The following is a 13,828-nucleotide window of genomic DNA, read 5'->3' as shown; positions in this document are numbered from 1 at the left end:
CTTGTCCTCATCTTTCTGAAGGTAAGTCTACATGGGCAGGTAAAACAAAGCACTGCAGACAGCATGCTGGCTTTGCTTAAGCCCATCAGAAACAGCAGGCTGCATTGACAGCATCAGAAAGACATGGAGGGTGAAGGACAAGAAGGGGAAATCCTGCAGAGGCATGCAAGACCAGAATGTTACCTGAGGGAAAGGAGGCACACCAGTCAAATTGGGAAAGGCTCTAAGAAGGGGAAAAACAACAACACAAACACTATTAGGAGGGGGCTGAGCAGGTCCCAGTTCAGAGAGCTCCTGACAATCAGGATCACCTAGGAAGCAATTCCAGCCCAGTGGTGCGAGAACTGCAGCACTCCCACCCTACCCGCAGGTGACGGATGTTATACCCAGGTGAACGGAGCTGAGTTGGATTAGACCCGGCCTACAGCAGAGTTTCTGAGACATCTGGAATTACTAGGCGATAACTCGGGCTGTTATGATGAACCAGGTGGAAAGAAATAAAAACAGGAGTAGAGTCAAGAGCCAGAAATTGCGAATTACACTTAGTTATATTCTATACACCTGAACAAAGCAAGGTCACTTCAGAGAGAGAGAGAGATTTATTGGGAAAACACAATTCTCACATAGGTAGGGCTGCCATACGTCTGGACATAGCCAGGATTAGGCCCACGTAAACAGTGGAAATCATTGTAAGTGGAGTTTTTGGAGTATTTCCTTAAAAATAGCTTTTTAAGTTTTGTGTCCAGATTTTCACTTTTAGAAATATGATAATCCTACACATACGTATACAACGCAGGAAGCTGTGGCCATTTCAGGGTTGCTTGAAATCTAGACATGCTTCACACACGTATTTTAAATATAAGCATTGACTCTCATTAGGCATTTTAGGTAAAGAACTTAAAATTGACAAGGCCCTGATGATGATTTCTCTGTCAGCACACATTTTTTTGAGCCTGAGGAAGGAAAAAGGAAATTTAGCACCTGCCTAATAAAAACAATAGTAATAGTAATAATAATGATAAAAATAAAAATAATTTAAAAAATCATGTGACACAGATATGTTAAAACTGTGCCACCACAAATTAATTCCTATTACTTGCGACTGTGTTGGGCCAAAGAATGCATATGTCTAATCCACCCACAATAAATGGCTCTTTTGTAGCACAAACCCAAAGCCACCATTTTACCTTCCCTGAAACCAAGCACAGTGAAGAAATCATAAAGGTGAAAGGGCAAGTTAAGCATCCCAGGCTGACATGAAATTAAAGGAGTCTTTCTGGAGGATGTCTATATGAAGTAACAATGACTGACAAGGAAAAGTGATGTAATCTTTGGACTGGGGAATGCATCAGGTATGAAATAATGTGAAATCAATTCATTAGGAGATTTAACTGACTGGATTGATTTCTCCAAAACTCAACCCTTTCTCGTGATTCCTCCAGGAAAACGTTTCTTGGTAAACTACTGCAAAGCTTATGCTAAATATCCCAATTCAGGGACCCTGCCTCATTTCACAACTGGGGCCATATCAGGTGGAGAGGCTACAAGGGACCTCTGCCTGAGACATGGAAGACCTTACATAAGAACACAGGAAGCCGCCTAATACAAAGTCAGACCAAACTGACCTGGCTCAGTATTCTCTACACTGACTGACAGTGTCTCTCTGTGGTTTCAGGCAGGAGATGCCAGGAATTGGATGTGGGGCCTCCTGAAGCATGTGCTCTGGCCCTTTCCCAATCTTCCTAAAGCTTCTGCTAGCTGGGACAAACAGTACCAGGTTAGAATGAATGGGTTCAATTCAGGGCAGCTCCTGCAATCTTATTATTCAGGCTTCCTTTAGAAGTCAATTTAAGAGTACGATAATGTACCAAAACACTCCTCCTTTCTCTCTGCTGTGGCAGCCAAGTACAACTCCCATCTCTCATGAGGCCATGCTAGGCAGCTACAGAACCTTTCTTAAACAGACCAAGGGATCTCATTTCCAGTGCTAGTCAACATATATTTCTGGTCTGTTACCTAACCAGCTGGGCCATAGCTATACCCACTGCTGTGAATTCACACATTGTAGACTCTTCCTCCAATTGATGCCTGTTTCCTTCCTTCTAACATGGAGCCTTCTAGGAGAAGGAATACCTCACTGCCTATCCAATCAAGATTTTGGGAGCAGAACTGTTATTTATAAAGGGCACAGGAAAGCAGGGGAGGTGGAACAGGTCATAACTGGTGATCTGGGAGACAAAGGCCGAGAAGAACCAAACAGAGCTTTTGCAGAACTATGTAGGCCATGTTGCTGCCCCAGCACAGTCCTTCTCCCTTCCTGTGAGGAGAAAATTGCATCTGCATGAATTTGAGAAAAATGGAACCATGAGAGGAGGTGGTTTGTCTTCACTAACACCCATAAATTAGCACTTCAACTCAGAAATGTACAACTAATTTAAACCACTCAGAGAGCTACTGTAAGTCAGAGCTCTGTACTCCAGAAGGCAATGTGTGGCTATAGACGGACCTGAGATGGAAAATGTCATGAGGCCTGTCTGCTTCCACAGCAGGGAGTCAGGCAGCATGACCATTTGGACCTTACCAGTTGAATGATGTTGGATACACTGAGCCAGTTTGCTTGCTTGATATTCTCTCCTCCTTCTACCAGTCCCTCGTAACCCTGCAAAGAGGAAAGAGAGCAGTGTGAATGCGTCGTTGCACTAGGGAAAGCTTGCTCCATGACCCTTTAAAATTAATCCAGCATAAGGAGTGTTGCAAGAATCCCTTAAAACAGCTCTAAGCCACCCATATTGTCTCCATACTCCTCAGATCACACAAAGATTGACAATTAAATTTGAAGCCCTTGAATATACAAAAATAAAGTTGCAAAAGCTTCAAGGACACACATTACAAAGACAAATGGCATGTTATAACACCATTTCTACAGGATTTGATCTTGAGGTCTGGCAATTTTACAGCACCACAGCAAAAGTTCTTGCATAACTTGCTGGACTGTGAGAAGCTCATGAGGAAGACTATGGAACTATCTGCCACAATTTATAGGCGGTACAAAGTGTCTTGTGGATTTACAGTTTGGAAGTGATCACAAGAACAAAGGCGTTTTTGCCTGTTTATCTCACCATTGCCATTGCTTTAACTTTTATATGAAGAATATACTAATGTTTTTGAAAGATCCCTCAATGCTACTCAGCTGCAGAAATATAATGTATTCAGCATTTGTTCTTGTAAAGCATGTTGCTAAATTATTATACTACAATTAATTTTGAATCTCAGAGAATGCACAGATTGTCAATTTTTGTGAAGGGGTATCCTAAGTGACATCTAGTTCTAACTTGATCATCATGCTTCCCCTGAGCCCTGTTTTACAGTTGCCTCATATTCCTGGCCAGGGGCTGCCAAGGTGCCATGCACTGGGCTCTTCTTGAGAGTCATGTGATCACTAGTCAAACTGTGAAACAACTGCACCCAGGAGCACTAGTTTACTGCATGACTAATCATGCTGTGAATTGTGAAATCTGGCTTCAGATGTGACATCCAGTGCCTGTATGACGTATTAGATTTTTGGCTTCCCTTTTAAAAAACCACACAGGCATGCTATTTAATCTCAATAGGTGATGGGGTGGTTTGTTTTTAAAAGGAAAAAGCAATAGACAGGATCCAGGTGGCCATGCACACTTACTTAATTTGCATATCTAATTTTACTTCCTGTATATTCATTCCTGGATGCGGGTGGCGCTGTGTGTTAAACCACAGAGCCTAGGGCTTGCTGATCAGAAGGTTGGCGGTTCGAATCCCCGCAACAGGGTGAGCTCCCGTTGCTCGGTCCCTGCTCCTGCCAACCTAGCAGTTCGAAAGCACGTCAAAGTTCAAGTAGATAAATAGGTATCACTCCAGCGGGAAGGTAAACGGTGTTTCCGTGAGCTGCTCTGGTTCGGCAGAAGCGGCTTAGTCACGCTGGCCACAGTACCTGGAAGCTGTACGCCGGCTCCCTAGGCCAATAAAGCGAGATGAGCGCCGCAACCCCAGAGTCGGTCACGTCTGGACCTAATGGTCAGGGGTCCCTTTACCTTTATATTCATTCTAGAAACTGCACCCTGGATTCCCCTAACTTCAAAGGACTATTTAATGATACTGATTCTGCCCATGGGAGATTTGCAAAATTCGCTTTTCCAGGCTGTGGCTTTTTAGAGGGAATGGAGTGAAAAAGTCAGTTATGTTTCTTAATCACACAACTCCTGCTAAGACAATTTCTGAGCACCAGCCTTCAGAGAAAGAGACTGATACTGTTACCACATCAATGAGACCCAGGCCTACTTTGGAAGATACTCTACCTTCTTCCTTTGACTGTGTAGAGATGGAGTTCTTACCATCCTATTCTACCTACCAGGCACACATGACCTGCCTTCGACACTCCCAATATGTTCACAAAGTTTGAATAGCGTTATAGATCCATAAAATTCAATGCACATTAGCCCAAATCACACAGTCAATTTCCACCCTCACCCTGCCAAATCTGGGAACTGGCCCTTCCCATAGTGGAATTTATGCATGTATGCCCAATGTAAACATTACACTCTAGCATTGCAAGTGGTGTCAAAAGGATGGATAATCACATGGTGCGCAGGGCAGAAAGGTGTGATCTCACTCTCCCAGTGCTAAGAGGAAGAAGGTAGGAAACAGTATAGTCCAAACCAGGCTCCCCTGTCATTTACATGACTCCAGAGTCTCCTGCCAACTATCCAGCAATTTTAAAAAGAACAAGGCTATACCAATAACCACCCACATGCAAAGAAAAACAGCAACACAGCATTTTGATGGGTAAAAATTTTGAACCTCATAGATCAGGAACACTTTTGCTCCAATATATATCCCCATGCGAGTCACGGCTCGGACAGCAGCATTCATACCTAGAGAGATAGAAGACAAGGTAAATAAATGGTACAAACCTGAGCTAAAGTGATGCAGAATTCTGCACTTTTATTTAGGTAAGAAGCATAGCTAATTTTGTATAAAGCAACACACTGCAAAAATGTTGAATTCTCACGTATTTTCAAGGAATGGCACATGAAACTTACAATCCTCATTAGCTCAACAAGACTCAGGAAGTTGTCCTAAATATACTTACTAAGGAGCAAGCTCCTTTGAACACAGCAGGATTTCTTCTGAATATTTAGGTTTGCTTTGTTACAGTGCTCAGGGTGGCATTAGTGGAATGTAAGTTGCCAGTAACATGTTAAAACTCCTTGCACAGAAAAGCTAATACACTCAAAAACGAAGGCAAGAAACAAGTATAAATGGATAAGAAAATATGTATGAAATCCCACAAAAATGGCAAAACGTACCTGGGAAATAAAAAATGCAACTGCAAAATGTTTGTCTTGACGTATTCAGTGTGTACATTTGACTTTATTTCACTTTAGCTGCCAAAAGAAAATGCCAAAGATGATGTTGCCTCCTTCTCGCATTGGGCAGAATTATTGGAGAGGAGGGAAGTACAGAATGTTCTTAAATAAAAAATATATTAACTTTTAATAAATCATTATAAATTAACCAAGAGATCCACCTGACTTTGGCAAAGAGGATAGGACTTTTTAAGCTATTCTAGTTCCAGAGATTTTTTGATTGGAAATAAAGCAACAGTGTCTGCAATCTGTGGCAGAGATGCAATGACAAATAAGACACCCACTAAAGACTCAGATTTCATTAACTTTTGGCCTGAACATGAGGCAGTCAAACTAAAGAGGCATGAAATATATTAGAACCAGTGTCATTTGCCAAATTTCATATACTCTCTCTTAACTCATCACAACAATGCTGAATCTTGATATTTACCATATATAATGCCTTTCCTAACTCAAATCATTTCCACAAACGTTATCTGTGCAACCATAACAGCCTTGCAATGTAGAATGCTATTTATTAAACTCGCAGTGACGGGGAGTGGGGGTTATAAGCGTAAGAAGTAGCAGCTTGCCTAAGTCTACCCACTGAGCTGGGAATTGAACTGTGAATTCCCAGTTTACTGAAACCACATTCTGCACTGTTTCACACGGCACAAGTTCCAAAACTGAGACAATGCAATTTGGCTCCACTGATCATGTTTTCTTCTGCCCAGAGAAATGGGAACCCTAAAGCACAATTTCCCCCTCTTAAGTACCATTTTCTCTCTCTAATCTGACATTGGAAGCCAGGAAATTTGAATGGGCGTTTTCCAAAAAAGGCCTCTTTCTCCTTTAGATAACTAATAAGCCAGTTATGCAGGATGTTTCTTTTTTCTTGGTACATTTAGTTGTTGTTTCTTTTCTTGTCCTTGACTGAGTGTCAGCAGCTAGTCTCTTTGTTTTTCTCTCTCTCTTTCATGGCTCTCTCCCCACTCACTTGGCTCATTTGTTGGTTTTTTTGTAGCTTACTCTTCAAAATCTGGTTCTTCTCTTTTCTTTTCTTTCCGTACTTTCGCCTCCTGCCCCTTTGTGTAGTACAGTATATACCCTTCCATCTTTGAGTCCCTTATTTCCCTAGATTTCCATAGCATCTCCATCAGATGCTCATGTAAAAAAGTTATCTGTCTGCAACACATATCCAGTGGCTTTGTATTTTATGCCAATAGATTTCCTTAACATGAGGTCTGAATTCTAATTTCAAACAGTCCAGTGGATACTGACCCCTCATAGTCACACTGAATCCATGGAGTCCAATTCCCTGCTCTAAAGATGGGACGATCCATCCCACTCTCCCATCGTAACAGGCCACAAGGAAAGACAAAAAAACTGTCAGCAGGGAGCTGTGTCAGCTACCTGATAAACAAATCACAGTGGGCAGATGCGCTATCGGGGCTTCATCCCTGCAAAATATGCAAGTAGATCAGCTTGCCAGTGAAAACGCTATTTACAGAGACCTACTTCCCCTGGAGGGACGCGGGTGGTGCTGTGGGTTAAACCACAGAGCCTAGGACTTGCCGATCAGAAGATTGGTGGTTCAAATCCCCGCGATGGTGTGAGCTCCCATTGTTCGGTCCCTGCTCCTGCCAACCTAGCAGTTCGAAACCACGCCAAAGTGCACGTAAATAAATAGGTACTGCTCCAGCGGGAAGGTAAAAGGTGTTTCCGTGCGCTGCTCTTGTTCGGCAGAAGCGGCTTAGTCATGCTGGCCACATGACCCGGAAGCTGTACGCTGGCTCCCTCAGCCAATAAAGTGAGATGAGCGCCGCAACCCCAGAGTCGGTCACGTCTGGACCTAATGGTCAGGGGTCCCTTTACCTTTACTTCCCCTGGAGAAAAGCAGATAGAATCAAAATACAAATATGCCTAGTGTGTCACAATAGCTCAGACCAGATTTAACTCACATCTCATAGGAAGTTGCCTTGTGCCAGGTCAGACTATTTCGCCATCTAGTCCAACCTTCCCCAGATTGGTGCATTCCAGGTGTTTTGGACAACTCCTACTATCCAAGATATTCCCCTCTGTACTCAGATACAAGTTGCTACCTGCCTCTGATCTGTATATGCCTGCTGTACTTTGGTCCTTCGTGTAAAACAACTCACAAGCAGCTCTTCTTGTCATGCGAGTCATCTCTGAATTGGAGTTAATGTGTAAAACAAGTCCCAGTTACTTAACTAATTTGCCATATTGGGGCATGTATTGCATAAAATACTTTTCAATACCATTAAAAGTGATGCCCCAACAATAATGAGAGATCAAAAGTTGATTCTGAATATACTGCCATTTACTCTGCTATCAGAAGATTACTCCATTTGCTCCAGTATACTGTGCTAAAACTTGCAAGGATTAAACAACGTATTTATTTTAAAGCTTTCTATTCTGCTTTTCATCTACTGGGAGAAATCAAGGCAGCTACTTAAGAGTTAATTTCCATTTTTTGTGCAAATATAAAGTATTAGAACCACTGAAGAGAGAAGCCAGACAATGTGAAGTTCTAAAACAGGGGCGGGGAAAACTTTTTTACTGGAAAGTTGCATTGCCCCTTGGTCAATCCTCCAGGGGCCCAGGCCTGTGGTGGCCATGGCCAACTGGATGTAACCAATACCCCAGTACAAACACCACAAACATTTGCTGCCCTGATCTCCTTGGGGAGGAAGGGTGGGACGGAATAATAGTAACAAGACATACAGTACCCGCATGCACACAAAGCAATTTTATTGAATTCCGCGGATATGCTTTTCCCAATGATGCAGGGTGCTGTGGTTTTCCATGCTCAGTGGAGGCCTGCATCAGGCTGCATGCATGGAAGAAAAATCACTGCAACATTATTTTATTTTAAAACTTCATGACTTTTAAATCGGTTTTAAAACATTGGGATTAGGTGTGCCAGAGGACACGAACTGACTTAACTGATTAGAGGCAGCAATCACAACTGGCCATCTGGTGCCATCTGTCTAGTTGTCATCATACTGTGCTTTGTTTACAGGCCCCATCAGCTACACAAGAGTAGCCCTTGCCAATATTCTGCCATGTCGACAGCTTTTGCCCTTGGTGGGCAAAGCATCTAGAAAGACACACTGGTTTGCTACAAGATACCATGGTGATGTCAGAAACCTTGATTGACGTCATCCCCAACAAGAGGCAACCCCCCCCCCAACAACCCTTTTTATGTCATATAAAGCACTAGCCAAGTGATAATGTTACGTACCTTCCTACCTCGGGGCGAGGCGAACTATAGGCACTTCTCTCAGGGAAAGTACAGACCAGCAAGACTTTCCACATCAGAAGGCTTTGAGAAGGGATTTGCTAGGCACCTCCCTCCAAAAATTTGCTCCAAGCACCAAATGAGCACACAGGTCCACAAACATGCTTCAGAATCACAACAGATGTATTACCTCTTCCATACTAAATGGATTACATCCTTTATTGGTTTACGTTAGGCTGCTTCCACTGAAGATACACTCACATACTTCCACTTCAGCAATTAGGTAACTTGCCAAGCCCTGGAGCATATCCACAGTAAAGATCAGAAACCAAGACAAGGGAGTAATTAGTGGGACTAAAGGGCAAAAAAAATTTGCCAACTGATGGTTAATGCAGGAACTGGATAGTTCCACGTATGTTATGAATGCAATTTGCCAGTGGAAGAGGGGAATGGTTTCAAGGACACATAACGAGGAATATTAAATTGATTGTTTTTACAGTGCTGTTATAATGCATGGTGCTTTGCAGGCAAGGTATGTGTCATAACATTCTTCAAAACATTCTTCACTCTAAACCGAACAGATTATTTCATTACAAATGACCACAGAAACTACAGAACAAAAAAACAAGGGCAAAGAGAAAGCTGTGTAAGGGTAGAAAGCTGTTCCAGAATTTCCCCCTCCACACACACACATCCAGCAAATTCAGTTTGTCTGAAACATTCTCATTTTATTCCTAGCCTTTATGTAATCCCCCCACAAAGTGAAAATTAAATTCAATCAGCCTTCACTGTGGCACATGATAAATTTATTTGGATCTCCTGTATTCCAACAAAGCTCAAAAAATTTACTGCTAAAATGGCAGGGAAGAGGGAGTTGAAATTAAAAAGAGTTGGATGCTATAATATTGTCTATCATTAGACAATATTATAACATCCAACAAACAGTCAGTGTTATAACTTAACATCCAGCCTTAGGGCTGTATCCAAGTTCAATTCAGAATAGACCCATTGCAGTTAACAGACATGACTAAGGTTCATTAATCTAAAGGGATCTACAATGAATAAAACTTATTTGTATCGAACCCTTAATTTTGATTTTTCTTGGGAGTTTGTCATACCAATAAGTATTCTAAACTAATGTTTTAACATTCAGCAATTACAAACAAAATAGTGATAAACACTTTCCACTCATCTGCTTAACTAGGCTGGAGAAAACCCACTACTGCCCTCAACAATATGTTTATTCTATAGAAGACCATCATGATATATTTATCCCTACTCCATCATAGTATACAGACTCAAAGATGGCTCTGTCCCGTCAAGGGCAAAGCAAATTGATTAGGCAAAAATAGCTGTATGTCTATTTTTAATAGGTTCCTATGATGGTCACAGCTGCACCACAATACACAACAGGGGCAAGTTCAAAAGAGAGAGAAAATCATTAAGGTACCATTAACACAGAGGAATCTGAACTTCTACATATGCAACTGTCAATAGATAAATTAGCCCAGTTATACCAGAAAACTCATTAACTGCAAATACAGTTTTCCTTTCCTTATGAAGGAAAAATATCTTTTGTCAGTGAAGTTATAAATGTAACAGTTGTTCCATTCTAGCTTGCTACAGAGATACAGGCAGGAATCACAGAGTAAAATGGGCAAACCTAATCCAGGCCCCTGGAGCCATGTATATAGTTTAATTGCAGTGGAAGGGAACTAGAAGGGCCTTGACGTCACACTGAAATCATCTAGGGTATCTCATGGTTAGTGCTGTTTCAAAGAGTGCCTAAATATCTTTAATTAGCTTGCAATGCATCTCCTAAATTAGCATGTACAAAATATGAAAATTAGTGTAGCTGATTCCCCCCCCCCCCACCATGGAATGATCAATAAATGTGTTTTGGACCCAATGCTTCAGTAGATCAGCACTTGTGCTGTATACCCTTGATGCTGACCAGTGACCCTTGCCCTCCTGTGCCTAATCTTGGCATGCACTGCTAGAATGCACATTGCATAAATTTTCATGGCAGTTCTTACAAAAGTGGGGGGGGGGGCGGGCGGACACCTGGCCAAGGGCCCAATTAGGCCTGTCCTATTTAGCTGGCAAGGCTGTTTCAGCTAAGCCATGCCTACATCTTACATGAAATCAGGCATGGGGGTAGGCAGACATGATTTTGCCTGGAGGTCTCAGGGCAGTTCACAGAATCAGGTCATGGTTGGGTCTTGGAAGAGCTGGCCCCGGGCTTCACAAACCTGAACCATCAGCTGATCACTGGCACAGCGTACAATGTGCTGATTGTCTACAATGTGTGGGCTGTGTCTCTGTCTGAAAAGTTTGACTTCAAACTGTGCAGACAAAAGCAGGCCTCCTGACTTTGTTATGTGAGGTGATTTACCAGTGAGCGGCTGCAACCACTTGTCAAACTTAGCCCATGGGGGCAGGAGATAATGGTTTGGCTGCTGCCTTAAAATAATTATTTATGGTAGGCCAGCATTTATCCCCATATTGCAGACAGAAGAGGGATGAGGCAGGCAGCGCAGCTTGCCTAAATAAAGCTAAGGAGTTCATGACGGAGATGAAATGTGAACCAGGGATGGAGCCTTTCCTGCTTACTGACTCCCACACTGACTCTCACACTTACTCTTCTTTTTCTCCCTCATAGAGCTCAAGGTGGCATATGTGAAATTCTCAGATAGTTTCCCACCTAGATGCCTCCTAGAACTGCTTAGCTTCTCCAAGGTGACTACTTTTAACCACAAGGTCAGGGACGGGAAACCTGGTTCCTTCCTAAGGTCGCTGGACTCCAACAGCGCTAAACTAGGAAAGGCCCATCCATGGTGAAGACTGACGGGAGTCCAGTGGGCTCTCAGTGGGAATGTGCTCCTTCTCCCCAACCCCAGATGTACAAGGCCTGCTTCTGCCCACTCATCAGGCGAGAGAACTCTTCACATGCTCCAGGGCGCTCTCGCTGCTGCTTCACACATTCCTTACTCTTACTCTAGCCTTCCCACACGCCTTGCAGCAGGAAGATATGACCCTGAGCGTGACCCGAGGGGAGCAGCGGGGACGCGCACACGCGCGCCCAGCCCTCTGAAGCAACTGGGGAGTGAGTGGCTGAGAGGAAGCGGTGGGCGGAGCTCGCCTGAGGAGACGCCGGTCGCTTGAGGACTCCTTGAGGAATCCGTTTCTCTGGCTTCGATTGAGCAGGCGACCCTTCCCCTCGCCCCTCGAGGCGCTGGCCTTCCACTACTCAGGCCTTGCGAGGAAGAGACGTTCCCCCGCCGTGTCTGCCTGCACGTTCCACCTGGCGGCGCGAGACGGGAGTCCACCCCCCCGCCCCCCTCACGCAACATCCTCCCTCCAGGGTATCGAGCGCAGGCGGCAGGAAGAGGAGGCGGATGGGATGCTGAGGAGGATCCTTCCTCCTCCTCCTCCGACTGACCTTGTGCGTCGCCGCCGCTGGTGAGCACCGCGAGAGCCAGGCCGGCGCCCGCCATGCGCAGCTTCTCCAGGTCCAGCCCCGCCGAGCCCAGGCCGGATCCCGCCATTGCCCCGGCTGCGTCCAAAGTGCAGAGCCCCGGCGAGAATGACAGCAAGCGGCGGCGGCGGCACCCGGAGCCCGCGAGTCCAGCTCCCTTCAGCCACGCCCCCCGCGACCGCCCTCAGCCTCTGGCTCCGCCCACAAGGGGTGGGGCTACCTGCCTCGGCCGGACAGCAGACGTCACGGCGCGAAGGCTTCCCCGGGGGTCGGTTTTCTGAGCCCCGTCTGAGGAGGAAAGGGCTCTCTGCTCTTCCGGCAGACCAGACCACCACCTCCTACCTTAAAGGCCTGCAGGATTTGCTTAGCAAGGGTGATGTGGGGGGTGGGGGCCGGGGAATGGCAGGTCGTGTGAGCATTAAAAAGGAGCCCCCATTTCAGCATCCCGTTTCCCACAGTGGCCGGTCAGAGCAGAGCATGAAAGCTGCAGTGCTTTCCAGCAAATAGTGGTCAATGGAATGTTGCATCTGAGGGTGGAGGTAAATGACCCTGTAAGCATCGCAGATTCATAACCCCTGTGAATCCGAAGAGGATCCCTTCTAAAGGCAACTTTTATGTGGCTACTGTGTTGCTATCAATTTATAACGCTGCCTTTTGCCAGTTTCGTGTCGGTGTTCACGTTTCTCTCTATACCATGCAGCTTCATAAAACTCTTTGATACTATATATAAGGCCAGATTGCAAAAAAAGAACCAGCATATTTTAAGAGCACTTCCTTTTTTAATCTTTATTTGTCCTGTGGACACAGCCAATTAATTTTATCACCGTAGTAACACCCAAGGGCAGATTTAGGTCTAATGAGGCCCTAAGCTACTGAAAGTAATGGGGCCCTTTATATGTCCAGCTGTCCTTTGTCAACAACAAATTGTCGCTGTTTTTTGTGTTGAGTATATGCTATATGGTAATTTATGGACCTAATTAGTATCTAAAGTCATTTGCACATAACAAAATATGTATTTTATCAAAGTAATTGTTGAACTGAAATACAATTAAGAAGAAGTATATTAATAGTGAAATACAATTAACAAGTATATTGGGGGGGCCAAAAGAGTGAGGCCCTAAGCCATTATGGCTTGTTTAGCTTATACGTAAATCAGGCACTGGTCACACCAGTGAGCTGGCCAGAAAGATCCATGGTTATTCGTGGGGCATATCTATATATCTGGCCAACTCGTGATGAATGCTAAAAGTGTTTATTGAATATATGGAAAATAATTGTGTACAGCTGAAAATGCTGGCAGCATTAAGATAAATTCAACAGTGTAAATAAGTTTTGATCAATGCAGTAATGGAAAACCAACTGGTATAGTTTTTGCAAAATATTCAGGGATATAAGATATGCAAAATGAACCATGAAAAGAGAAGAAGGGAAGTCTTTGATAGCTTAAGTTGTAAAATGCTTATTTGAAATTGTAAAACAGAAAATTTAATATAAATCATATTTTAAAAAAATGATGAGTGCTAAAAGCACAAAGGGACAGTGAGGCTGATTCTATAGTTATGAGATATAAAAAAGTAACTGCAACAAGTGTTCTTAAAATATGCTTTTTTGCAATTTGACCTTGAACATGTTGAATGGTACTAGTTGGGGAAGGGGAAGGATGCACACCTTGCATGCAGAAGATCTCTGGCATCTCCACGTAGGGTT

At 43.8% G+C, this 13,828-nt stretch overlaps 1 protein-coding gene across 2 annotated transcripts in view; it reads right to left on the bottom strand.

The window, feature by feature from the left end:
* PFKL (phosphofructokinase, liver type) overlaps nucleotides 1–12,245 on the bottom strand; it is a 41,220-nt gene extending 28,975 nt beyond the window's left edge. The window contains exons 1-3 of one of the 2 annotated variants that reach the window (XM_081192589.1): nucleotides 12,086–12,245; nucleotides 4,834–4,907; nucleotides 2,582–2,659 (exon numbers count right to left, since the gene is read on the bottom strand). In XM_081192589.1, the coding sequence (XP_081048715.1) occupies nucleotides 2,582–2,659; nucleotides 4,834–4,907; nucleotides 12,086–12,191 (258 nt within the window). In that variant the 5' untranslated portion in view covers nucleotides 12,192–12,245. Of the gene's footprint in view, nucleotides 1–2,581; nucleotides 2,660–4,833; nucleotides 4,908–5,342; nucleotides 5,416–12,085 lie in introns of those variants that run through there. The other variant, XM_081192590.1, reaches the window with a different exon arrangement.
* Nucleotides 12,246–13,828: the final 1,583 nt, after the last annotated feature.

The sequence above is a fragment of the Podarcis bocagei genome (assembly GCF_964188305.1).
Source record: "Podarcis bocagei genome assembly, chromosome: 4".
Classification (NCBI taxonomy): Eukaryota; Metazoa; Chordata; class Lepidosauria; order Squamata; family Lacertidae; genus Podarcis; species Podarcis bocagei.
The sequence above is the reverse complement of the archived record's forward strand: the minus strand, read 5'-3'. Positions and strand labels throughout refer to the sequence as shown.